General features: G+C 51.2%; 10 protein-coding genes across 11 annotated transcripts; 5 read left to right on the top strand and 5 right to left on the bottom strand.

Annotated features, from left to right (window-relative positions):
• Window positions 1-585: 585 nt before the first annotated feature.
• LMH87_009270 (uncharacterized protein) lies at window positions 586-1,900 on the top strand (the record flags this gene model as incomplete). The annotated part of the gene is made up of 3 exons (XM_056196238.1): window positions 586-614; window positions 824-846; window positions 903-1,900. The coding sequence occupies 3 exons, from the start codon at window positions 586-588 to the stop codon at window positions 1,898-1,900; spliced, it is 1,050 nt and encodes a 349-aa protein (XP_056053407.1).
• Window positions 1,901-1,992: 92 nt separating this feature from the next.
• Window positions 1,993-3,597, bottom strand: LMH87_009269 (uncharacterized protein; the record flags this gene model as incomplete). Its single annotated transcript, XM_056196237.1, has 4 exons — window positions 1,993-2,543; window positions 2,597-3,306; window positions 3,369-3,402; window positions 3,465-3,597. 4 exons carry the CDS (start codon window positions 3,595-3,597, stop codon window positions 1,993-1,995), a joined length of 1,428 nt encoding a protein of 475 aa, XP_056053406.1.
• A 1,907-nt stretch (window positions 3,598-5,504) lies between these two features.
• On the top strand, window positions 5,505-8,027 carry LMH87_009268 (uncharacterized protein; the record flags this gene model as incomplete). Of its 2 annotated transcripts, XM_056196235.1 has the most annotated exons (12): window positions 5,505-5,507; window positions 5,571-5,647; window positions 5,702-5,714; window positions 5,994-6,027; window positions 6,078-6,112; window positions 6,207-6,745; window positions 6,892-6,909; window positions 6,970-7,564; window positions 7,616-7,654; window positions 7,737-7,760; window positions 7,837-7,897; window positions 7,954-8,027. In XM_056196235.1, the coding sequence occupies 12 exons, from the start codon at window positions 5,505-5,507 to the stop codon at window positions 8,025-8,027; spliced, it is 1,512 nt and encodes a 503-aa protein (XP_056053404.1). The 2 variants fall into 2 exon arrangements, with proteins under 2 accessions (XP_056053404.1, XP_056053405.1); XM_056196236.1 differs by having other exon boundaries at window positions 6,207-6,909; window positions 6,975-7,564.
• Window positions 8,028-8,231: 204 nt separating this feature from the next.
• LMH87_009267 (uncharacterized protein) lies at window positions 8,232-8,998 on the top strand (the record flags this gene model as incomplete). The annotated part of the gene is made up of 2 exons (XM_056196234.1): window positions 8,232-8,761; window positions 8,818-8,998. The coding sequence occupies 2 exons, from the start codon at window positions 8,232-8,234 to the stop codon at window positions 8,996-8,998; spliced, it is 711 nt and encodes a 236-aa protein (XP_056053403.1).
• Window positions 8,999-10,523: 1,525 nt separating this feature from the next.
• Window positions 10,524-12,412, top strand: LMH87_009266 (uncharacterized protein; the record flags this gene model as incomplete). Its single annotated transcript, XM_056196233.1, has 4 exons — window positions 10,524-10,802; window positions 10,854-10,911; window positions 10,977-12,097; window positions 12,152-12,412. The coding sequence occupies 4 exons, from the start codon at window positions 10,524-10,526 to the stop codon at window positions 12,410-12,412; spliced, it is 1,719 nt and encodes a 572-aa protein (XP_056053402.1).
• Window positions 12,413-12,773: 361 nt separating this feature from the next.
• On the bottom strand, window positions 12,774-14,657 carry LMH87_009265 (uncharacterized protein; the record flags this gene model as incomplete). The annotated part of the gene is made up of 1 exon (XM_056196232.1): window positions 12,774-14,657. One exon carries the CDS (start codon window positions 14,655-14,657, stop codon window positions 12,774-12,776), a length of 1,884 nt encoding a protein of 627 aa, XP_056053401.1.
• A 1,901-nt stretch (window positions 14,658-16,558) lies between these two features.
• Window positions 16,559-17,911, top strand: LMH87_009264 (uncharacterized protein; the record flags this gene model as incomplete). The annotated part of the gene is made up of 3 exons (XM_056196231.1): window positions 16,559-16,645; window positions 16,720-17,386; window positions 17,445-17,911. The coding sequence occupies 3 exons, from the start codon at window positions 16,559-16,561 to the stop codon at window positions 17,909-17,911; spliced, it is 1,221 nt and encodes a 406-aa protein (XP_056053400.1).
• Window positions 17,912-18,066: 155 nt separating this feature from the next.
• Window positions 18,067-18,861, bottom strand: LMH87_009263 (uncharacterized protein; the record flags this gene model as incomplete). The annotated part of the gene is made up of 3 exons (XM_056196230.1): window positions 18,067-18,231; window positions 18,302-18,581; window positions 18,656-18,861. The coding sequence occupies 3 exons, from the start codon at window positions 18,859-18,861 to the stop codon at window positions 18,067-18,069; spliced, it is 651 nt and encodes a 216-aa protein (XP_056053399.1).
• Window positions 18,862-19,845: 984 nt separating this feature from the next.
• LMH87_009262 (uncharacterized protein) lies at window positions 19,846-20,817 on the bottom strand (the record flags this gene model as incomplete). Its single annotated transcript, XM_056196227.1, has 4 exons — window positions 19,846-20,067; window positions 20,128-20,221; window positions 20,278-20,370; window positions 20,429-20,817. The coding sequence occupies 4 exons, from the start codon at window positions 20,815-20,817 to the stop codon at window positions 19,846-19,848; spliced, it is 798 nt and encodes a 265-aa protein (XP_056053398.1).
• A 1,020-nt stretch (window positions 20,818-21,837) lies between these two features.
• Window positions 21,838-23,859, bottom strand: LMH87_009261 (uncharacterized protein; the record flags this gene model as incomplete). Its single annotated transcript, XM_056196226.1, has 1 exon — window positions 21,838-23,859. One exon carries the CDS (start codon window positions 23,857-23,859, stop codon window positions 21,838-21,840), a length of 2,022 nt encoding a protein of 673 aa, XP_056053397.1.
• Between the last annotated feature and the right edge of the window lie 447 nt (window positions 23,860-24,306).

Raw genomic sequence — 24,306 nt, 5'->3', positions numbered from 1 at the left:
GCTCATGGTCTGCAAACTATTACGATAGTGCGAGCTCTCCTTCAAGCGCTTCAGATGGAGCAAACACTTGGGTCTCGTCACCTGCTTCTTCCAAGGCCAGCTCTGACTCGGGCTCAGACCGTAGAAGTAGCAAAGGCAGTGGAGGGAGCAAGAAGCATACAAGCAAGAAATTGAGCTTAAAAAAGCGCTAGATGTGCTTCTGTATCTATGTAAATATCTTTCTATTCAATTGTATCTATGTTTACTTCTATCTGTTTTGCCGCGAAAGCTGCAGTCTTGTACTCGGAAAGGGGGGTATCTTTTATTGGCCAGTGCAGTCCCGATCGGACAACAGCAAAGGCGTTTAGGTACTTAAATGCCAATGGCCTTTTTCACTTTATTCGTGAACTAAATGTAGCACAGTGGAAACATTTACGTTCATTTTTCAGACATGCTAGTGGACATCAACGTTTGTTGTGGATGATGGTGCTGATGGCGGCGCTACGGCGCTGTCACAACCAACCCCAGCAACGAGAGTTTTGCTTTTGTGCACCGCACATCTCACAGTTTCAATCTTGTAATACGGCTGAAAGTCAGGCCGCAATTATGAGTAAAGAATTATCCTTGGGTTACTGGTTGGTCATACGCTACCTGGTTCGCGCAACAAGATGTTAAGACGAAGCTGGAAGACTACGGGCGCTTTTAAAGGCATGCGTGACGCGCTAAATAAGCTTGCAGTTCATGGAAGCCACATTCGGCTTCGACACCAGACTTTCAGCTGACTTCGCTCGTCCACCGAAGGGAATATTTAGTCTCGCAAGCCCGTCGTTACGAGGCACCGCAGCGAACATCATAGCCACTGCAGGAGTGAGTTTACATTGGGCGTTCATTGGACTCAAGTTCGTCCACATTAACACGTTAAGCAATATCAAATATGCCGCCTGTTCAGCCTTCAGTTATGCAATGGCTGCTCTCTTCGGACCCCTCCATTGCCTGGCAAGCTATGCGCGATCTTATCGATGAGCCACAAAATGACTGGCAGAATGAGCGGGAGAAAATCGAAACGAAAGGATGGGGCAGAGAGCTTTTTTCTCTACAAGATAAGGACGGCCAATGGGCCGGGGGCGCCTTTGCACCAAAAGACGCAACAGCGGCCGAATTTAAGGAAAACAGGCAACCATTCACCGCCACTGCATTTGTACTGACAGAGCTTCGCGACATGGGCCTCAAGCCCAACTCGGCTCTGATGAACAGGACCGTGGAGCTGACTCGTCTCAGCTGCAACTGGGAACACGACAAAGAGAGGTTCTGGGATGGAGAAGTGGAAGAATGTATCAACGGCAGGCTAGTCGCGGATGGGTCCTACTTTGGCGTTGACATGACACACGTCGTGGAAAGACTTCTGGAAACCCAGCTTGAAGACGGGGGATGGAACTGTGAGCGTGAAAACGGCAGCGTCAGATCGTCCTTTGACAGCACCATTTCTGTATTGGAAGGGCTCCTTGAATATGAGAAATTCAAGGGAGGTTGCAAAACCAGCAAAAAGGCGCGAAAAAGGGGCGAGGAATACCTTCTAAAACGAAAGCTATTTCGAAGATTGGCTACAGGCGAAGTAGTGAAAGAGCAGTACCTGCTGTTCAGATTTCCGCCACAAGCAGACTACGACGTACCACGCGCTATGGATCATTTTCGCGCTGCAGCGAAATTTGACCAAAGCGGTGCGGATTCTCGCATGAAGGAGGCAGCTGAACACATTAGTCCGAGGCAAAACGCGCAGGGCCAGTGGATTTTGGACCGCGAGGATGGCGGGAGACGGTGGCTTGATGTAAATGACGGTGTCGGGCGACCCTCCAAATGGATTAGGCTACGAGCGCTCCGTGTATTGAGGTGGCGGGATGACGCTACGGCTACTGCAACTTAGAAGTGGCGGCGCAAGGCACTGGAATTTTTTCTCATGAGGGTGATAGCTAGCTAATTTGCGCAAGTATCAATTATAACTTCCTATGAGAATACTTAGAGCACATAGCGAAATGATGGACCGTAATTCTCCTCTCCTTCGGCACTATCAGCGTCTTCAACGGCAGGACATCTTTGAGCTAGCTTGCGGTTTTCCCACATCAGAAGGCACCGAAGGACCAGTGCCAGGAGCGCGGTGAAACCCATGAACGCAGCACATATCGCGTGTCCTTTCGTATAATGAGGCTTTTCGCTCTTTGGGTATAGGCGAGTTCCAAGAAGTGGACCGCATTGCCCAACGAGGTTCAGCAGCACGATGCCAGCCCCTCGCCGCTCATCGTTGCCCTGGTTACTTAGGACCCATGGCAAAACGTTCGCTATAGTCGGGAAAAGACCCAAAGCAGCAAGATACACTCCCGCATATCTCACAGTGTTGGTATTTGCCACTGCCAGCATTACGTACCCAGCACTGGCAATGAGGGCCAAGCTTATCACGGTCAGTCCTCTTTGCTGTGTGCGATCAGCGATAAATGTAGAGCAAATCGTGACGAGGAAAGAGATGAAATATGGCGGCGCAGATAAACCTTGCGCATTCAATCCAGAGTATCCTATGACATGTTAATATTCTCCGTGTGGGTAGTTTGTGGCTCCCTCGACTTACCCAAGTCCTCCAAGATAGTAGGCAGAAATACAGGCAGAGACGCGTATGAAACGTTGCAAGAAAAATACATTACCGCTGTGATCCAAGCCTTGAGATCAAGGAGGGTCGAAAATGTCTCTCTCCAGCTTATTTTGCCCACGCGAGGCTCCTTGCCCGTTTGCCGAACCCCTCGCGCCAGTGCTACTTTCTTTTCCTCCTCATTAAGAAACCAGGCGTCATGTGGGGAGCTAGGCATGGCAAAGTAGGTGACCACAGACATAATCAAGACCGGTATTCCCTCCACGAGAAAGAGTAACCTCCAATTGGCTAGGTGAGAATGGCCGGAAGTGATCGCGTACGCCAACGCACCAGCAAAGCAGGTGGCAAGCGGGGCGGCGGAGAAGAATATACCGATGCGCAGTCCAATTTCTCTGCGAAGGTAAAAGAAAGAAAGCAGATAGACGGTTCCGGGACCATAACCAGCCTCGAAAGTTGCTAGTAGCCCACGGCAAACCATCATTCCTGCAAATGACTGAGTGGCCGCTTGCGCGGTCGCAGCGACGCCCCAGCCCAGGACCAGAATGGGTACCCAAGTTCGGGGGGACACGACTTTATACATTAAGGTTAGTGGCTCAGCAATGATGTAAAAGATGTAAAATATCGTGAGGAGCCATTGGTATTGGTCACTGCTCAGCGATAAGTCCTTGCCCATGCCGGCGACTTGCGCATTGCTTCATCGAAGAGATACGTTAGCGACAAGGCCTGGCCGATCACGGCGTGAGTTGGAACTTACCCAATATTTGAGCGATCCAGAAAAGCGAGAAGGACTGGGATGGAGCGCACATTAGCAACATGAAATCATCGTCAACTTGACCTGCAAAGAACCTACAAAGAACCCATAGAAGGAGCAAGAAGTTCCTATCCATCTTCCTGACGACTGTTCGCTCAAGGGCGGCATCGTTTGACGTCAGGGTCGGGGCCGCTTCGGCCTCTGCCAAATCATCGTGCGCCTTGGTAGACATGTCGTAGAGAGAAGCTCCGGTAGCGATGAACCTCTGCAAGAAGAATCAAATTGCTTTCTCTCTCCTTAACGTGGTGCAGGAAAATTACAGAGCCTTGCGCGTGGATGTGAGGAAGATTGCTCTAATCCTGGGGGCATTCGTTTGCCTCGAAGGTATGGCGGCGCACAGACCCAGCATGCGTACCTGCGGTGCTACCTTTTCTCCGTAAATCAGATTAAAATTGCGGTAGCTCTATTCTGAACCCAAATCTGAAGCGGTTTTCAATGTCGAGCTTTTACTATGGACGTGTAGGAACGCCACGCCAAGCCGGCAAAGAGGGTTCGCAGCAAAAAAAGGCGAGGCGTCCGATGTACGCAAGCCACAGCCGAGGTCGGCACAACAAGTTCGTCTCCCACCTCCGCACAACTGGTCCAAGCAGTCATTTATTTAGCGGGTCCCTTATAGTCGCCCTCCAAGCACTTGGCACTCTGGCGTCTGGCAACTGGGTAGATAAACCCCCGCAGTTTCATGGTTCGGTGGGCTTTGTGGTTTGTGGGGGCGCGGTCAGTACAAGACAGCTTTCCAGGATGAGTATGGGCCGGCTGGCTGCTGAGGATATACAGCTCAGCAATGACGCGAGATCAGCCGTTACAGGAACCTTATTTCAGAGCTTGCATCGTCTTCCCTTCCGAATTGACAGGTTGTTTACCTCTATCCCCGGAAAAGTTGGGCGCGCGTTTCGTAAGACCCTACCCATCCTGATATGTACCTGCCCAAGCAAGATAAAACAATACATATCTCTTCAAATACCTGCACAGTGTCACAGCAAACCAGGCAGCGTCTCTATGCTGAGCAATTTTCTTTCATTTCTTTCATTTCTTCTTGGATTTTAACGCGTCAAATAGAGCACAGATCCAAAGCGAGATCTCTTTGCTAGGACTATCATTGTGGAAGGCTCACAGCTACCCGGTAATAGAGGCTTTTTAAAAAAAAATCAATGCTACTGATTCGTCATAGCGGAAGGGGGACCGCCCGGCCACTAATCTGGTTTGAAGCTACCTGGTTGGCTGAAGTGCACCAACGAAAATCTTGAGTGCCACGCATGTACGGACAGTGAAACCCTCACTGTCAAAAACCATTATAGCCTACCCATGTTCATGCACAGACGCGATTGAGCACGAAATTTGCAGTCTTTTGCCTCTTTCGCCCAAGCATCATTGAGAGTCCATAGCTGCCATCTCGATTCACGTCCAGAATGATGGAGCCTTGTTAGACACAAAAATCTACATCTGGCTTGCAAGCACAGGTCCGCATTGCAGTGTGAGCGACTGCTGACCTCTTACTCTGCTGGGTCGAATTCAGGCACCCAGCCAACCAGCTCCAAAGCCGAATGCAGGACCGCTAATTCTGGCTACGGCGGCACCGCTTCTAGTTGTGCATCGACAAGATCGTAATAGTGGCGATATCCGAAGTGGGAGAAGACAAAGGAAGGCGCTGGCTACTGAGGCTTTGGCTGTCGTCAATACATGGGCGCCGACTGCCACTGGTCTAGTATGTAGAGAGATAGGAGTGTAGTCGGCGCCACTACATGGGCGTACTCGGACAGAAGGTATGTGCCGCTTCTGGCTCAAAATGGTGAGCTTCGCCAAGCGGCGGATCTTCAAGTTGGAGTTCTACTGGTTTTTAATACGGCTGTCCGCGAGCGCGTAAATACGTGACAAGAGTCGCATGAGGAAGACGAACGCGTCGCGGGCGTCGCGGGCGTCCATGATTCGCCCCCACAAAACCACTGATGCTACGGTGTGCACGATAACCTGTCTACTGTCAAAGCGGAACAGTGGGCTGATACTCGTTATCAATGAAGCCAAAAAGACGGCTGGTATAATAACTGTCGTCACTAAAAGTACAAGTTTTCCAGCAGAGTTAAGATGGTACTGCTCTGTGATGGCCGCTGAAGAGGCCGTAAATATCATTCGCAAGCACCCGTTCGGTAGCCGAGCACGGCAATAGTGGCACCTTGCAAAGGCTCTTCCAGACAAAAGCGGGCTCTTTGTTTAACTTCGCAACTTCGGTACGTGTCTGTACGTGTCTGTGCATTGCTTTTCAGTTCTTATCTCATGCGCAGGACTTACCCCGCAGTATTCCACGTTTTGGACCGAAAAAAGTCCATAGCATCGCACGCGTGTTCGGAGGGCGCAATTCAACCACCCGCCTGCTTTTCGAGCCTCCCGACCGTATCTGACACAGGCATGAGCTAATAGATTCTTATTAGGTGCAGTGAATCGACAGATGGCTGTGTAGCCTCTGTTTGATCGTTCATCTTTCGTTTCTTCATCTTTCGTTTCTTCATCGTCCCTACCAAGCGGGTGCCCTGTTCTGTAGTCTTCAACGTGTGAAATATAGAGAGCTCCGAGTAGAGCAACCCGAGCAGCAAGGAGGACAAGCTACTAGGTATATTGTGGACCATTTTCGAGATCGGTGATACTGACATCCTGCAACAGTTAGCCCAAAAATATTTAAGAATTGTCATTATCTGGTCGGTGTTCAATTCTAAATCACAATTTCACCCTCCGAGGATCGGCATGGCCCTTCTTCGCCTTCCCCGAGAGAGCAAGCACCATGATGTACAGCCAACTGAAGCCAGCGCCGCTCTGGAGAGAATGGGCCACAAACAAGAGTTGAAGCGCAGTTTCTCTATGGTTTCTATGCTCGGGCTGGCTTTTGCAATTTTGAACTCATGGACGGCTCTTGCCGCGTCAATAAACTTGGCTCTACCCTCTGGCGGCCCTAGCTCCGTCATTTGGGGCTTCATGGTTGCAGGAATATGCAATCTGGCCTTGGCCGCTTCTCTCGCAGAATTTTTGTCTGCATATCCTACAGCTGGTGGCCAATATCACTGGGCGGCAATTGTTTCATGGAAACGTGTCAGTCGCGGTGTAAGCTACGTCACAGGCTGGATTAGCGTATCAGGCTGGGTTGCTCTCAGTGCCACGGGTGGACTTCTGGCAAGCCAATTCATCATGGATATTATGTTTCTCCTGCATCCAAAATATAAAGCAGAGCCATGGCATCAATTCCTTCTGTACACGACAGTCACGTTGGTTGCCTTGGCCATCAATACGTTCCTCACGAGACTGCTGCCGTACCTGACCAAGGCCGCTTTCTTCTGGTCAGTTGTGGGTTTCATTGTTATAAGCATAACGACCCTAGCTTGTGCCTCGCCTCAGTATCAAAGTGCCTCGTGGGTGTACGGAGAATTTTTCAACAAGTCAGGTTGGCCGGACGGAATTGCTTGGTTGCTTGGCCTTCTGCAAGGCGCCTTCGCCTTGACTGGTATGTAACAGAAGAATATCCCTGTCTTCCACCAAGATGCATTGGCTAATACATGTTAAGGAAAGGCTTCGATGCGACAGCTCATATGATTGAAGAAATACCCGAGCCGCATGTTCAAGGACCCAAAATTATGATCTACTGCATCTTGATTGGTATGGTTACCGGATTCATATTTCTCAGCTGCATTCTCTTCTGCGTTACCGATGTCGAAAGAGTGATCGTCAGTCCTCGGGGCCCGCTACTGGAGCTATTTATGCAGGCGACTGGCAATGCGGCGGGCAGTACATGCCTAGTGATGTTTCCCTTGATCTGTGTGTTGTTTGCAGTTACTAGCATCATGTGCACTTCAAGCCGCATGACTTGGGCTTTTGCGCGCGACAACGGACTTCCTTTCAGCGCGACGTTTGCAAAGGTTCATCCCAGGCTGAATTTACCGCTTAATGCGTTGCTGTGGACGACTGCTTGGGTCATAATGTTTGGATTTGTCTTACTCGGCTCTTCCGTAGCGCTCAGTGCTATTACGGCGGCTTCTGTGGTCGCTCTCGGAATCACATATGCAATTCCCCCAACAATTAACTGCCTCAGACTTAGGAGGGCATTGCCGGAAAATCGAGCCTTCAAGTTGAAAGGCGCCACTGGGTGGGTGCTAAACATGGTAAGAATCACACCAGCCTCTGAGTCAGAAGACGTCGCTAACACAGCGAAGATCGGGATATTCTGGACTATCCTTACCACAGTTCTCTTTGTATTCCCCCCTGAAACCCCTACTACTGCGTCAAATATGAACTACTGCATTGCTGCGTTTGCAATAATGTTTCTGATTGCAGGAGCCACTTGGGTGGTTGGCGGCAGTAAGCATTATCGTGGCCCGCATGTTGCATTGCAGCCGGAAATCATTGATGGGTTGAAACTTGCTCACGAGAACAGCAACACTTCGGGAGATTCAGACGAGTTGGAAGAAAAGATAGAGCCATGAATTCACATCTGTGTGCGCATTGACTATGGAACAGGATTTTTTCTTGGCCGTGTCGCTGACGTGTGCAGGTTGGCCGAGGTGGGTTGCCCCAAGCGTTTCCTGCGCAAGTTCGAAGCTTATGAGAATGAATGCTGGCATCTGAACAACGAACAAGGCGACACAGGAGTAGTAAACTCTCAGCTGAAAATGATGAATTTAACTATAGCTTCAGCCCCAAAGCGACTAATAATCCGCGGCACTCTTCCTTTAACACGTGATAGTTCAGTGGAGTCATTATGAGTCGAATGAATAATAAGCATCCGAAGCCGGTGACGATGCTCGGAGTCTGAAACTACACACCAACATAATGGAACAGCCACTCGGAGCTCTTGTATCAAGCGAACCAGCCCAGTTCCCGACTGGGGTTGAGCTCCGTGGACAGTATACTGGCCTGCGCAGGCTAGAGCCATCCCATGCAACGAGCTTTTTCAAGCATCTCGGCCGAAGAGAAAATTTCTGGCGATGGTCGTATATGATGACAAGCGGTTTTCCAACTATGGAAGATTGTACAAAGTCAATCGAGGAATGGGCCGGAAAGCAAGACCCTTTCTTCTACTCTGTGTATGATGGTCCGCTTTCCGACCCAACCTCGGAGCCTGTTGGCATGATGTCCTTCATGGCGGCGGCTCCGGATCATCGACGAATTGAAATCGGCAGCGTTATTCTAGGCGGAAAGCTTGTCAAGTCGCGACAGGCTACAGAGTCGTTCTATCTGTTCATCAAGCATGCAATCGAAGATCTTGGCTACCAGCGCGTGGAATGGAAGGCGAATCACCTGAATGCACCGAGTCTAGCCGCAGCAACCCGGCTGGGATTTACATTTGAAGGGACCTTTCGGTAGGTGGCCAGCAGATGACGAAGGCCTTCGGAATGGTTGCTAATGAGGATCCCAGAAAACACATGATCATCAAAGGCAGGCGGCGTGACACTGCGTGGTTCAGCATCACAGATGATGAGTGGCCAGTTCTCAAGGCCGGCTTTGTTATTTGGTTGGACGAGAATAATTTTGAAGACAACGGACATCAGATAAAGACGTTGCAACAGTGCAGAATGCCAAATGGGCAGGACTTATGAACTAGAGCGATTTAACCAAGGCACGACCCGCAGCCTGTTTCTGGTCTGGAACGTGTCGCTGGGTGCAGCTGGGGACGCGGACGTCGTCAAGCCTATTAGCTCCCAAGTGCATAATTGAGGTCCTTTTGTAAAGTCTCCATTCATTCTTCGAGACTAAAGTGCATCACATGGATACTTCGTGGGTGGTGGCGACGACGTTACCAGTTGCGGCCGTAACCCGATCAGTGCCAGCCACAAGAGGTACTTATTAGACAAGCACAAAGTAGGTCTGCACGTAGGTAGCAATGTAGCTAGCAGACTACACGGCTACTTAGACTAGTGCATGGCTGCATGCAGCAAAAAAGCATGTTACCCCTACTTCAATCAGCGACGCAGTAACTACCTACTTGCTACTTAATTCATGCATTGAGTAGGGGGCTTGGGGGCGCAAGCCCTGCAGCCTGATGAGCAGCCCTCCATTCGCACAAACGACTGAGGAGGCAAGATGGCCAGTAAGCAAGGTCAGTTTACTGCATCCGCAAGGAACTTATGTGGCTCATTTGTTTATCCAAGCTCGAGCCAGTCGACAAAGTCGACAACAGGGGTATCATCCTACAGCCATGTAATATGGACATTAAATTAGCATATTTGCAAGAGTACCACACCCTTATCAAGTTGTTTACTTGCGCGGCCAGTCTTGTCGCGAGCCCACCACTCCTACTCGGATCCATGGTGCCGCGTGGCGCACAGCTCGCTCCACCACCTTCCAGAGCGGGCACCACTGAGCATCAAGGGCGATGTAAGCCCCATGGGATCGGCGTCCGTACGCTCTCCTTCGCTGGGCCTGTCCTCCATTTCCCTCTCATGTTGTCAGGACCCAGTGCTGCAACGTGGGCAGCGGGGGTTGTCTATGGGTCTGGGTACCATCATTTTGGGGTCACCGTCCCTATCAGTTCTATATCTAGATCTGTTGGAGAATCAATGGTAACTAACCTGTGTCTCGGGTGCCTGGTGCTACCATAGTCGCTAAAGTTGTTGACTGTCAACCAGGGAATAGACATCGCCAAGAGTGCACAAGAGATGGCAATTTCCGTGGACGGAGCCGGGGCACTTCCCCCATTCGAGCAAGCTATAGCCCCGTGGCGCCGCCTCGGTTTTTTTGGCGTAGGTGGCGCTGGACATCCTTCCTGAGATGGCCAGCTGCCCCATTTCGTCCTAACAAAACACAAGGCTGTAGGCCACCTGGCGCTCGTAGTATTCGAACCGCTGCTTAGTGGCGCACCCATCTCCTTATCGAGCCCATGTAGCTCAATGCAGGGAGCCTGGCCATTATTATGCTTCTAGAAAACGTGTCTAAATACTGTGGCCCCCCCATCTCGTCGGTAGCTCTCGCAAGCCTCTATAGCTACAGAGGAAGTTGTATTCTGCACGTGCAACTCGTGTTTGCTTTCTCCGGCAAACAATCCTTCAAAACTTCCATTTTAGCGCTGTGTGTAGCAGAATCTTTTCCCTTCTTTATTCGTATCGAGAAATTTTGCTGCACAAAATGTGGAAAGAAGAGGAAGCAGGCTCTACGGAGAAGGGCATCGTGGCCGAGGGCCATGGCACGAGTACGGTTCTCAGCCAAGTCGCCACCGTGCAGCCTCACCCGGACTTTATGACCAGAACAGGACTCAACATTGAGTCTTTCAAGTGTGCTCACTATGGTCCTGGGCTTGTTGAGATGGAGCGGCCCATGAAGCCACGCCATTTGAACATGATCGCAATTGGTGGCTCCATTGGCGCAGGCTTCTTTGTTGGCTCGGGTGGTGCGCTCTCCAACGGTGTAAGAGAATCGCAAATGCACTTGCAGAAAAGATGTTGACTGTATATTCAGGGGCCAGGCTCACTATTTATCGATTTTCTCATCATCGGTATTATGATGTTCAACGTCGGTGAGTAGACTTGCATTGCACTGCTCATATCTATCTGCTTGTGTATAATTGACAATCTCTTTTAGTACACGCCCTTGGTGAATTGGCTGTCATGTATCCCGTTTCAGGCAGCTTCTATGTTTACTCGGCTCGCTTTATCGACCCTTCCTGGGGCTTTGCCATGGGCTGGAATTATGTTTTTCAATGGGCGTCAGTTCTCCCCCTCGAACTAACGATCTGCGGCATCACCATTCAATACTGGAACCAAGATATAAACATTGCAGTCTGGATTTCCGTGTTCCTGGTTGTCATCATTATTGTCAATGTTTTCGGAGCAATTGGCTACGCTGAGGAGGAATACTTTTCGGCCATGTTCAAGCTTAGCGCGACCGTCATTTTCATGATCATTGCCCTAGTTTTGGTGCTCGGTGGAGGACCTTCCGATGGACGGTACACCCACTATACCGGCGCGAAGCTCTGGTACGATCCCGGAGCGTTTGCGAACGGGTTTAAGGGCTTCTGCTCTGTTTTCGTCACCGCTGCGTTCTCGTTCTCTGGCACTGAGCTTGTCGGTCTGGCCGCTGCCGAGACAAAGAATCCTCTCAAGTCGTTGCCCAGCGCCATCAAGCAAGTCTTTTGGCGTATTACACTGTTCTACATTCTGGGATTGTTCTTTGTCGGTCTCTTGATTCCGTATACCGACAAGGAGCTGTTGAACGCTGGTGCGTATGACGACCCGCACGCTTCGCCATTCGTCCTTGTTGGCAAGTACGCCGGCTTGAAGGGGTTTGACCACTTTATGAACATCACTATCCTGGTCTCAGTGCTCTCTATCAGTGTCTCCAGTGTCTACGGCGGATCGCGTACTCTTACTGCCATGGCCCAGCAGGGCTATGCGCCGAGAATATTCACCTACATCGACAAGTCTGGAAGACCTCTCTTTTCTGTCATTAGTATCATTGTCTGCGGTGGGATAGCCTATGTTAGCTTGGATGCTACTGGCCCAGTCGTCTTCTCCTGGCTGCAGTCAATTTCAGGACTTGCTGCTCTCTTCACATGGGGATCAGTGTGCCTCGCCCACATTCGCTTCCGACACGCCTGGAAGTACCATGGACACACACTCGACGAGATCCCCTTCCGTGCCGCTGGTGGTATTTGGGGCTCGTATCTCGGACTTTTCTTGAACATTATTGTCCTGATCGCTCAGGTAAGCTCATGTGCCATAAGACGATGGCGGGAAAAAATATTAACGTGTGCGTAGTTCTACACCGCAGTCGCTGCACCCATCGGCGAATCCGGCGTCGGTACGGCCGAATCCTTTTTCAGAACATACCTGGCTGCACCAGTCATTCTCTTTTTCTGGGCCATTGGGTATGTGTGGAAGCGCGAGGGCTGGCTCAGGACGTCGCAGATCGACGTTGATACCGGGCGCCGTGAACTTGACTGGGAGGAGATCAACGCCCACCGTGCGAAAGTTGCTGCTTGGCCTAAGTGGCGGCGCGTTTGGAACATGTTCTTTTGAAGTTCGCATGCTAGCCGTGCCGCGCAACCTCATTCCCTGGGCGCGTCCCATATGTGCGGGAGGTGTATTGAATCAATACTCATTGGCGGATTCTGTAAATAAGTTCTTGATATATTTACTCGCATGACAGCTATCGTCCGTTGAGCTTCAATGTTATCATTTTTAGATTGGGAAGAAGCTCTGGAGGATCCGCCAAACATTTTGGAACAGGTCCGGCATTGTACATTGGAACTAGGCTCACATTCATGTGTAGGTCAGTGCGAACGATCGACTGGATAATAATGCGTTGGTCAGAGCAATATGTAGATATATTTAATACAGAATATGAATAGATATGTAAAGTTCACGGCCACAACAGAATTTATTTGACAGCTTCTTGGTCGTAGTACAAGTCGCATGCGTGAGGATGCTGAAGGCAGTACTTCGGTACCAGGGGAGTTGCTTCAATGCCGTTGGCCACCAGATACTCTCTGAAGTTAAGCATTCGCTGCGTAAATGTGGTTGTACGCTTCTTCCCAGTCTTGGGGTCCTTGTTACCCGACCAAACGAGCTCGCCGAGGGCGGCGGCACGGGGCCACATCTTGCCGCTGATGATAGTGTCATCGACCTGCTCAGACCACAGAGGAGACGAAGCGCCAATGATGTGCTTTGCCTGCGCCTCGGTAAGGTTCTGGGCAAAATCGTAGTCATAGATACGCTGCCAAGTCTTGTAGGGAGCGCACCAAGAACCACCAATGCCACCGTAGTTGAATGAAGTAGTGGCTCCGGAGGGGTCAGGGTTCTCCTGGACATTGTAGCGGGGATCGTTGGTAACGTAACCACCGAAGCCACAGTCGAGGTAGAGAAAGTCGGCGCTGGAAACGATAACATCATAACCAGCCTCAGTCAGTTTGCCAATGTTTGTGATGCCGTTGTTCCAAGATTGCATAATGACGTTCTTGGAGACGTTCTTGGCGGCAGCATCGGCAGACAGAACAACATCCTCCCACATGATGAGGCGGCGGTCCTTTTTGCCACTGTTTTTCTCGCTGGTGAAGATAGGCATGGCAGTGTCAATCCAATGCTGATTGAGGTCGAAGTAGGTTCGGCTCGAGTCTTCGGCGAACCAGTCGCGAATGCTTTTGCTGAAGTTGAAGCAGCCGGTCTGCAACTCATCACCACCAACGTGGAAGAAGTCATCGGAGAACCGGCGAGAGAGCTCAGAGTAGACCTTCTCGACAGTCTTGTAAGTTTTGGGGTTCAGAACATCGAGCTGGCCCGGGTTGGGCTGCACAGCAGTGTGGAGGGGCCAGTTGTCATTGGACCACCAACTGTTCTGGCAGGTGACAATATCCTTGTCATATTGCTGCCAGCCGGACGAGGAGTGGCCAGGCATGTCAATTTCGGGGACAATGCGCACACCGCGGGCGCGCCCGTATGCAATGACGTCTTCAACATCGTGCGCAGAATATGTCTCTCGCTCTGAATAGGCGTCTTTCGTAAATTCGGGGAAGGATTCGAGGCGGATAGGCCAGGACTGGTCGTCGGTGATGTGCCAGTGGAGAATGTTCATCTTGGATAGGGCGAGGCCGTCGATCTGCTCGTGCAGCTTGTTGACAGAGATGAAGTTGCGGCCAGTATCAACCATGACACCACGGTAAGGGTAGTTCGGGTGATCCTTGATCTTGACAGGCTGCTCAACGATGAGACCGCCTTTGCCGTCGGAAATGACCATCTGCTGCAGAGTGGTGAAAGCGTGAAGAGCGCCCCATGCAGTCTTGGCCGTGATCTGGACCTGGGAAGAAGACGAGGTGATGTCTACGGTGTAGCTTTCATCCACGCCATGCTTTAGGTCGGCTGTCCAGTCATCAACCTGGACGGTGATCTCGTTGAGCCACCGAGAGCCCCAGTTGGTCGAGGCATCGCCAGCCTGCGCGTCAGCTCGCTTGCTCTTGCTGGTGGTGTTGTGACCGGGAAATGGTTCGAAAACGGGAATGGGCTTCTCAACAGCCTGAGGGACCCAGCGAATCGTAGTGATGGCCTTGAATGCGCGATTCCAGGCGTCATTGACAATTCGCACATTGTCGTGCGTGCCCCAGTTGGCGTTGACGGTGCGAAGTGATAGGTACCCGACGGGAATGGCGCCGGAGGAGCCCCAGGTGATGTCTTGGGGCGCCGGCAGTGGGTTTACCTGGACCGCAGCAACAAGGTCGGTGGCGGCGGCCAGCCAGATAAGCAGCGCGGAGGAGAATGACTGAGAACGCATCTTGGTGAAGCACACAAGTTGCAAGGCGAAAATTGAAGTCAGGCGTCTATGCCGAGATTAAAGGAAAACTTGCTGATCGTCGGGCACCTCCCTGCTTTTTGTATTCAATGCTTTGAACAGGTCAGTGGGGGTTGGGGGGACCACGAGGCGCTAAAATTGATGACCTGGGGCACTAATAGCCCCTTGCGCGTTGAGCACTACAATGGCGCGAGCTGTCAAGGATGCGAGCAAGGCTGGACGACAGTTAAGTCACAGAGGCATGTCACAATGTAACCCTACCAAAGGGTAGCCAGCAGGAAAGAGCTACCTAAAAGAAGGAATGCGCCATGTCTCTCGGAAGACAAGGCCCCTCCCGGATGGTGGATGGTGGAGAGTGGCTAATAATGCAGCACAGGCGGTTATCTACCAGTAACACAAAGAGCAGTATGGACACAGTAAGACTTTAAGCCCATCGGGCAGGCCTCGCGGTCTTGAGATAATCACGTAGAATTTTATGATTGTACCATGCTCGAGGTTAACTTTTCAGATAGAGGCTGGTGTAGTCTTCCGCTACAAGCGGTGAACAGAAGCAGGCCTGTATGCGTGAGACAGGTGTCTCTGGCTCGCAGCTACTGAATAATAGTTGGCAGCTGAGCTTGCCGACCATCAACTTGGCATTGTAACTGTGGCGCTGGCCAGCTGAGATCAAATGGCGGGCTATCTCGGACAAACCAGCAGCGCGGAGCTGGGACTGTTGTGAGCGACACCAAGCGATCAAAGAGATAAAAATGAGCGACGGCAGAAGTGGTGGGGTCTACGGATTGTGCAGCGCTTTGTTTGTCGACCAGAGTGATCTGAGCAGCAAAGGCTCACCGGTGGATGGTGAGGCCAGTGTGCCTTCCTAGCTTGGTGACCCCAACTAACTCACCAGCGCTTCTCCAAATGCACCCCGCTAGTACCTGTCAAGCTGAGTGCTACGTTACCCCTTTCGAGCATTTTGGGCAGTTGGCAACGGTATCATGTGCCAGCCATCTCGCTCCGGCTCGATATCTCCCGCGACGTCACATACATGCTGCGTGCGCCACCCGTCCATTACATTCGGAGGCGGAGGCGAGATTGAGTCCTTGAGTTAGCACGTAGAGATATTGGTTCGCCATTTCAGCTCGTGGCGGAAGCTAACTTTGAGCAATCTAATTGCCTTTACCTAGCTAGACTGAGGTCCTCGGCAACTATTCATATTTTGTGGATAGTTTACTGAGACGGCGCGACAGGATTTGTTTTGGGGCATGTTGTCGAATACAAGATTTCCCCGATCTCTGAGCTGTCCAACTACAAGTGCGGAGGCCGGGGTGAATTTTTGGCTCCAGTCAACGACAACTGTAGCTTAACTGACGCTGTTGGGGGTCGTGTATAGCGGAGTGAAGAGACCGCAAACCGCTGTCACCCAACCTTTCGCGGCTTGGCGTCTTGGAATCTCCCTAAAGAATGCCATGTACAATATTTAATTAATCTTCATTAATGCTGAGCCGCCTTTACGTTGCCTTGCATGAAGCCACCAAGCTATGCTTCTGTGAACTGGAATTACAGGAGGCCGCCACCGCCATGCACCCACTGCTATACCCTGCCAGCAGCGTTCATTTGCCTGCAAAATTCTTCAGCGCAATTCTGCTTGGCGGGCCAGCGAGATGCCGCTGTGCGCTAAGTTAGTTGGCTAGTTATTGGTGGCAGCAACGCCCCGGCCCCCCGATTCTGCTTCCACACATGGCAAAGTTGCCCTCACTTTATTTAATTGGGTTACCCCACGCCTCCAGCGCCATCTTGTTTTTGGGCAACTAATTACCCCGCATGGCGAGCAGCAAATATTTCCTTGTGCAGCTACTTGACCAGAAACAAGTCTCGACAATCAGAGCAGGCTAGGCAACATGTCTTCCACAAGCGCACCATGGGCCGACATAATCCGCCAAGGTGTGGATATTAATTTACAGGCAATTCACAAAATAAATTACCAGGTGCGCCTGGTTCCAATGCAACCAGCCTTAACCCTCAGCTGGCCGTTGTTCCCCGCTGACGTTGGAGAGCCCAGATTCACAGTGAACCGGAGCTCGCCTACGAAGAACACAAAGCTCACGCTAACTTTGTCTCTCTTTTGGAAACACTTGGCTTCCGGGTGACTCCCAATGCCTACGGTGTAGACACTGCCTTTTCCGCCGAGTACGGCTCGGGTGGGCGTCTAGTCGTATTCAATGCGGAATATGACGCTCTGCCAGGGATCGGCCATGCATGTGGCCACAACCTGATTGCTTCTGCTAGCTTCGCTGCTTTCCTAGGTGTCGCCGAAGCTCTGAAGAAGACATCGACTCCAGGCAGAGTACGGTTGCTGGGCACACCGGCCGAAGAAGGCGGTGGCGGCAAGATTCATCTCATCAGCAACGGTGCCTACCGTGATGCCGCTGCTTGTCTCATGACGCACCCCGGTCCTCAGTATCTTCTTTCCGGAGCTGTCACTGGAGTCGCGGCTGTAAAGATGCTGGCCAATGTCAAGTGGCGAATCTTTTTCAGCGGGCAGACCGCACACGCAGCGATGGAGCCTTGGAATGGCTTCAATGCGCTTGACGCTGTTTGCTTGTCTTATAATGCAATTTCTATGCTGAGACAGCAAATCCGACCACATGAGCGAATCCATGGTGTGATAAAGGAGGGTGGCGATCGCCCAAATGTCATTCCAGGATCGACCAGCGTTGATTACTATGGTAAGTCTCATGCTCCTTCGCTTCATTGCTCGCCATACTTATTACGGTTTCCTACCAGTCCGCAGTGATACTTTGGCCGCCGCCCAGCGGTTGTGGAAACGCGTTCAACTATGCTTTGAAGGTGCAGCCATTGCTACAGGCTGCCAGGTCCGATACGAACCGATCAACTCCTATGCCGATCTACGTTCCTCTATGGCGCTCTGCAGGGAGTTCGTTGCCACGCTACCCGATGGAACGGTCTCTTTGGATGAGCCTGCCGACTTCCTTGCCGGCTCTACCGATATGGGCAATGTTACTTACGAATGTCCTGGCTTCCATGGCGCCTTTGGAATAGACACGAAAAAAGGACAAGGAAATCACACAAGGCCATTCGCTGATGCCTCTGGCCTTGAGAAGTCTCTCGATCGAGCAGTAGAGTGGGGGAAAGGTATGGCACTGGTAGGATATCGGGTTCTCTGCGATGATGCATTCCATCAGGCGGTTCAGGATGAGTGGGAAGATGATATGAAGCGCGCAGCATTGTAAAGACAAGAGGTGTCTCCAGCTGTTGGCGCCGTGAAGAACCCTCGGCCCTCGGGCAATGGGTACCAGACTACAACTCATGTCAGAGAGAATTTTCCGAGGAACAAATATTCTAATTAAGCCGATCTATCATCCATCGTCATGTCTATATTCTCACCCTAGTAAACGGCCTCGCTTGATTGGTTCAGCGAGGAAAACGTCCACTGAGTTGGGCTGGCCCCTCTGACTGAAGTAGGTCGTCGCGTAACGAAGCCAGTGAGCGTACGTATTGGGCACATTGTCGCTCTCGGCGTTGTTTTTCCACAAAGTCCCCAGTGTATCTCCTATTACTCTCAAAATTAGTCCTGTGGCCAGCTTGAAAGCAAAGCTTCTTGTTAGGCACTGCTCCACTACCTCTCTCGCTTCCTTTTGGTCCGTCGTTTCTTCCTCATCATCGGCGGGCAGACTCAAGGACAACAGCTGGAACTGCCGGAGCCCGTTCCAATTAGTAAGATCGTTAATTAACTGGCTGCCCGTTAGGAAATCGATGGCGAAAACATGATCCCTGCCGTATTGCGGGCCGTTCCAATGATCCTCCTCGTCGACCGTGCCTATGACCATGTTGATCGTCTGCCCTTGGAAGAGATAATCCGTAAGCAGGCGGCGTCCCTCATCCAGTGTAATGGTGCGACCGCTTTCTGTCCATGTCAGGCTTGCGTTGCCCTCCCCTGCCAAAGGCAGACCTTTGAATAGAGGGCTACGATGCACCTCTGCCGTACTTTCCAACCAAGCTTGCTGAAGCGTCGGTGGTATGCGCGGACAGTGCGCTGAGCCGTGGGGTACATGTTCTCGTATCCATCGTGCCAGTAGAACCAAATGTTCTTGTCATCCGTGACGGGCCGATGCTGCATCAACACCCGGTCAACTTCAGCGTCGGGTCGCAAATCCAAACGTTCCGAAGGGATGGTGTACATGCCCTTCGGGACCTTCTAGCTGAACTGCTCGACACCCATTGGCAGACTTTGTCGGTGACAACGAACCAAGAACAAATGACTATGGCGCGCTGAGATATTTATCGGTGTGCAGCAAACAGAAAATGCGTAAGAAAGACAAGAATATATATAGCTTTAATGAATGTATATATATAGCTTTCTTTCTTCGTTCTCTACACGCAATATCGGAGACAGTGCTCCTGTGCGCAATAAAGAGCCCAATATCCTGACCATTCAGGAGCCCACAGCACTGGCAAACAACTGGCGGACGGTGGGACTAAGATGCCTTGTTGGTCTGAGTCTGACTCTACACCCCACCGCCATGCCCCGCTGTACTATTCTGGCGATGGCTCATTATGAACGACGAAATAAAAGTAACGCATCTGAATGCAACCCAACAGCACAAAGATGACCCCGAATTCCGTCTTTAGCCGTGCTTGTCGTACCCGCAAAGTGGACTGGTCTTGCGGCCAGAGTGTACCTATGTACTTTGCTGTGCACTGTTGTCATCCTACTGTGAGAGCCGCTAGTGGTGTGTTACCGCTGTAACTCGGCGCTGCAAGTGCACTAATTCTCAGGGACATGTGCTGCCCACTGGGTTAACTGCTTGTTGGGCAGGAAGGGTTGGCGACGACCATGCCTCATCAGCTGTGTATAGGTCTGTCCTGGTAAGTCGCATTTGATGTAATGCGGTAGTTGAAAGGAAGCGTAATCACAAAAACAGAAAGCGACGACGAGAAAGAAGACAATCGCAATATACTTGGCTGTGAGAGGCTGTTGCCTGAATCCTCTGCGTTAAGCAGAGTAGAGACTATGTACTTGAGTATGAAGAACAACGTTACGCAATAAGGGAATTTTAAAGAATGCACTTGACCGGCATTAAAAATCGATGCTTCTCGCTTTCTTTTATCAGACGCCTCAGGATCATCTGAACCCGGGCACCCCGTTGCGGGACCAAGGCGTTTCTCACTTGCGCGGGTTGCTATTGAGCTTGGCGCACTCAGCAGAGGTTCCAATGCAGCACCAATAGTTCTCGGAGGGGCAGCGCTGGTTGAGGGTGTTGGCGTCAGCGCGAGGGAAGGTGAAGGCACCACCGTGGTAGTTGCAAGGCGAGAAAAACGCTGTGGGACTAGTGGCGAAGTCATCGAGACGCTTGGGGTTCTTGCAAGATCCCTTGTGGTTGTCGTTCTGTTGCATGGGTCAGTAGGTGCTCGATAATTCGTACGGATCGCTTCTTATTCGACTTACAGGGCAGTGGTGGAGCTTCCACAGATTCTTAGAACAGCCGGCAGTAACCTTGTTCTCTCTGCAGACACAGCTAGCAGCGCGAGAGAAGCCGTTACTGCATGGGAAATAAATAAGTAACTTGCAAGTACACACTGGTATTATCCAACTTACACATAGCTGACATCAACGTCACCGACGGGGTGGTTCTGGTTCTGGTTTTGAAAGGACATCTCGATGACAGTCTCATCTTGTCCAGTCATTTCACTGGGACGTCAATAAGTCAAGGAACACCACGCATAATACTGTGGAAAAGATCTCTTACAGGTTGGCCTTGTTCAAGAACGCTGCACCATGGTAGCCGGCAGGGTATCGAACAACTTCCTGTCCCCCAGCTTTGATATGAGCGTCCCTAACGAAGGGGTTGAGAGGAGAAGGAGAGCCTGAGCCCTGGCGATGAGCGACTCGGATTTCTCCACTATCGTGGTTCGCAAACGTGATGGTCATGGTGCCAGCCCAGGCCTTACCAGCAGCAGCGGCAGGGTCGGGCTTGGCAGTAGGGTCGGGGGCAGGAAGATCGAGAGCACCACCCTTGGCGCTGACGAAGCCAAATGGAAGTTCCGGCCCGGCGCCGAGGGTCGGGCTAGGCTCAGGAACAGCCGCAGCCTGAGTGGCAGCAACAGCTGCAAGGAGAACAAGTAATTTGGATTGCATACTGTAGAATAAGGGGTTGAGCCCTGCTTTTGGATTGATGGTAGGTTGCTGTGTGAGTGCTGTAGACTTTTTCTTGCCGGGATTATGTTGAATAATAGAGCGAGGTGACACTACGTGTTTATATATCTCGAGATGAACTCCTAACTCCTTTGTACACCTTCTTCGGAAGGTTTTGCGCTGAAGGAAGAGCCCCGCAAATTTAACTACCTCAAGGTTGATATTCCCTATCTTGCCGAAAGCTGAAGGATCAGACGCTATTCCCGTGGTCGTTCCTCGTTCTGGTGTAGCCGCACTCAGGCTGGCAATGCCAATGTACGAAAGCTGAGTAGAGTCTAGAACAAAAAGATCCACAGTGTAAGACGAAGTCGCCGGAAGCTATCATGGAAACGCTTTGCATTGGTCAGTCAGCAGAAGGAATCAACAAGGTCTGAGGCGTTCAGCTACCATTCTACGACCGCCACAAGCTAGTTATTTGCTCAGGAGCCACAAACAAAAAGGAAATGCTGATATGCCGGCTTGTATCTTAGTTTGAAGAGCAGAAACGCAGCGCTCAGGACGCAAATAAAATGAAATGCTTCAAACAAAACGTTGAGCTGAGAAAAGAAACGGTGAGTGTTGATCCGGACGCTGCCGCTGGACATTTAGTTCGCGAAGCTGTCCCACCGCTCCGGAGAGATATTGGCACTGGGGTGGGCAATCCTACAAACCGATTATAGTCTAGCCCAAGGTTACAAAGGAATGAAGGATCTGCTCAGAGGCAGCTAAAATTAACGCCACTTCCAAAACTGTGCCAATTGTCGCCGACTCATGACAGATAGTTTGCTTTAGTAAATAGGGGACCTTACTCTGTCTGATAACAACCCATGTATGGGGACAAGATGATGAGTCGCAGTGGAGTGAAGGCCACGCGAGAAGCGAGCGCGACAGCAGAATGACACAGCCTAAATAACAAAGGAGAGACGCAAAAAAATCGAGGCGAGATATTTTACTGAATCTAATTCATATAGTGCAAACATAACCTTATTGTGGTACAGGCTGCTGCTTCCGGTTCTTCCTACTCACGCCTGCGAAGAATCCAGAGGCTTTGTCTCTGGCGAGAGTCATCAGCTTGAATGGTAGGAGCAAATACTTGAGAGTGGTTTGGAACATCCATAAAGAGTCGGCCACAATCTCTTTCAGAGCCCACTCCAGCGGGAACGACCTTCTGGGTTTGGCCTGCACGACTGCCGCTTTCGACCCTGGGAAGTGCGCTGGTCCTTGTCGGCCATTAGGTTGCACCAACAAGTGATGGTCTTCGTGCTCACGCTGTCGCACGCTTTCCTTTGTGAGTTTTTCCCGTAGAAGTGTGCGCTCTGCTTCCGGGAGATCCTTCCACCAATGTTCTACTGTCATGTACATGTATTCCTGTATTTGAGATTTGTCCTTGACAAATGCTGGGTGATGCATAATCGTGAGTATTTCATCAATCGACTTTCCGGCGTCCAGTTCCTTATCATCCCAACACTTTACGATCTCTTGTGTTGTCCAATTCGTAGTCACGGTCGCTATGAGCCCCGCCGGCCTATTGAGAACATTGCAGAAGTGGTCCTTGGATAGATCGGAGTGACTAGGGTCTGAGGCGGAGGAGCCTTCATCGTAGACCGCTGCCGAGCCAGAAGACGCTGCTTCCTTGTCCACTCTAGCCTTAGCGGCTCGCAGCGTGGCCCGCAGTTCTTTCACGGAAGATTCAATGACGATTCGCATGGCTCGAAAAACCAACTGGTTGGTCAAATCGCTCATTTCCGAACTTGTATTCCCAGACGAGTCCTGGTCGTCGCTGGCGCCAACTTCTTTCAGCCATTTCTTCATTCTATCGTGGAAGAAGAACAGAGGCTCGAGAGCTTGCCAGACAAGAGAAGGATCAACAGAATCTTCCGCCTTGTCGGCGTCGGCAGAAGACTTGCTCGAGGCAGTGTCACCGCTGTCCTCGTCATCAGATCCGGCAGGCGTTTCTGGCTTAAGTTTCTGCAGTATCAGGTGTACTGTCTTGAGCTGGCTTATAAGGGCGTTATTTTCAGACGAGAAGGTTTGGATCGAAGCAATGCCAGTCTCAATCGCAGCAAATAGTTGCTCGAAAGCTGTCGCTCCATAGCCGAGGTGCGTCTGCACTTCGGTCAGTGACCCTTGTGACTGTAGAATAGCCATGTCATCGGCCTCCCCAAGAAGACTGTGAAAGATATCGAGCATGCCGAATGTGCCTGTGACGAGAGGCGCCACCTTGCGGTCACTTTTGAGATGTGACGGGAGCGCAATGCGACAGTCATCGCCGACGAAGGCGAAGACGTCTTCCTCACCGAATTCCTGCAGGCAAAGCTCGATATAGTTGCTGTGTGCTGCGAAGTCCTCGAGTGTATGAAGTGCAGCTCCCAGATGAATGAAGGATTCCTTCTGTGCGGCATGTTCGCCAGCCCTGCCACGACGGCCGAGGTCGATACACTTGGTCAACTGGTCACGAATATAGTCGGAGGCGGTCTCCCATGAGTTGCCTGAGTTTGCAATGTAGTTTTTCATGCCAGTATCCGGATCAAACTCGAGCTCGACAGGATCCACGGGTCCCCTTAGTCGAGAATCAATCGAGTTCGCGTTGCTGCTATAACCGCGAGGGTTGTCGATGTGTTCAACGTGTCGGTAGCATCCGAGCCTTTCTCTCGTGACGTCAAACTCATCAGTCGCGTAGCCAAACTCCATCATAGCCAAGATCGAGACAATGGCGCGGAGAATGGACTCGGGAATATTTTCCAGACATGTTGCGTCAACGACCTGCGAAAAGTCGCGCAGCCAGTTGCCAAAATAAATTTGCCGCCGCTCCAGCTGCGTGAATCCAATATTAGTCACGAGACTCGAAGGTAAGAAACGCAAAACCTCGACTATGTCGCCATGACGCCAAACAAACTCTTTGAAGTTACTGCCGTTGGCGACAGAGCCTGCACCAAACGCCGAGACGCTAGTTGCGAAGCAGAGGACGAGGAACAGCAGGAGCGCCGCCCGACCGGCGCTTGACATGTCGACGGTCACAAAAGTGGTTGTAAACCGCGAGTCTCAGCGCGTGTATAGCTGAGCGTTCGGCCAGACGGGGCACAATGGGTGAAGGAAACAAAGAGCGATGAATATGCAACCTCTCGCATATGTCGAGCGCGCGATGAAATTCTGACAAGACGCCTCCACATTGGCAGACCCACCTGCCTCGGAGTGTCGTCATAGGGCATTTTTCCTCGGCAACCTGAGCTGAAGTTTGAACCAGTAACAAGGCCAAGAAAAGTCCCGGCAGAAACCGCACGAAAACGAGAAGAAGTTAAATTTTCAACCTATATAATTAAAAACATAAGCACATGCTCACAGCGTCTGTAACGCCGAACCAAGGCGTCACGGATGGGACATGGAGGCCGAGAGAGCCTGTAGGGGCATAACGTCGGGCACCCACTTGGGAGCCAACCCACCTAGGAGCCACCT

This window comes from Akanthomyces muscarius, chromosome 5 (genome assembly GCF_028009165.1).
Source record: "Akanthomyces muscarius strain Ve6 chromosome 5, whole genome shotgun sequence".
Taxonomy (NCBI): Eukaryota; Fungi; Ascomycota; class Sordariomycetes; order Hypocreales; family Cordycipitaceae; genus Akanthomyces; species Akanthomyces muscarius.
Note: the sequence above shows the minus strand (reverse complement) of the source record. Positions and strands in the feature narration are given on the sequence as shown.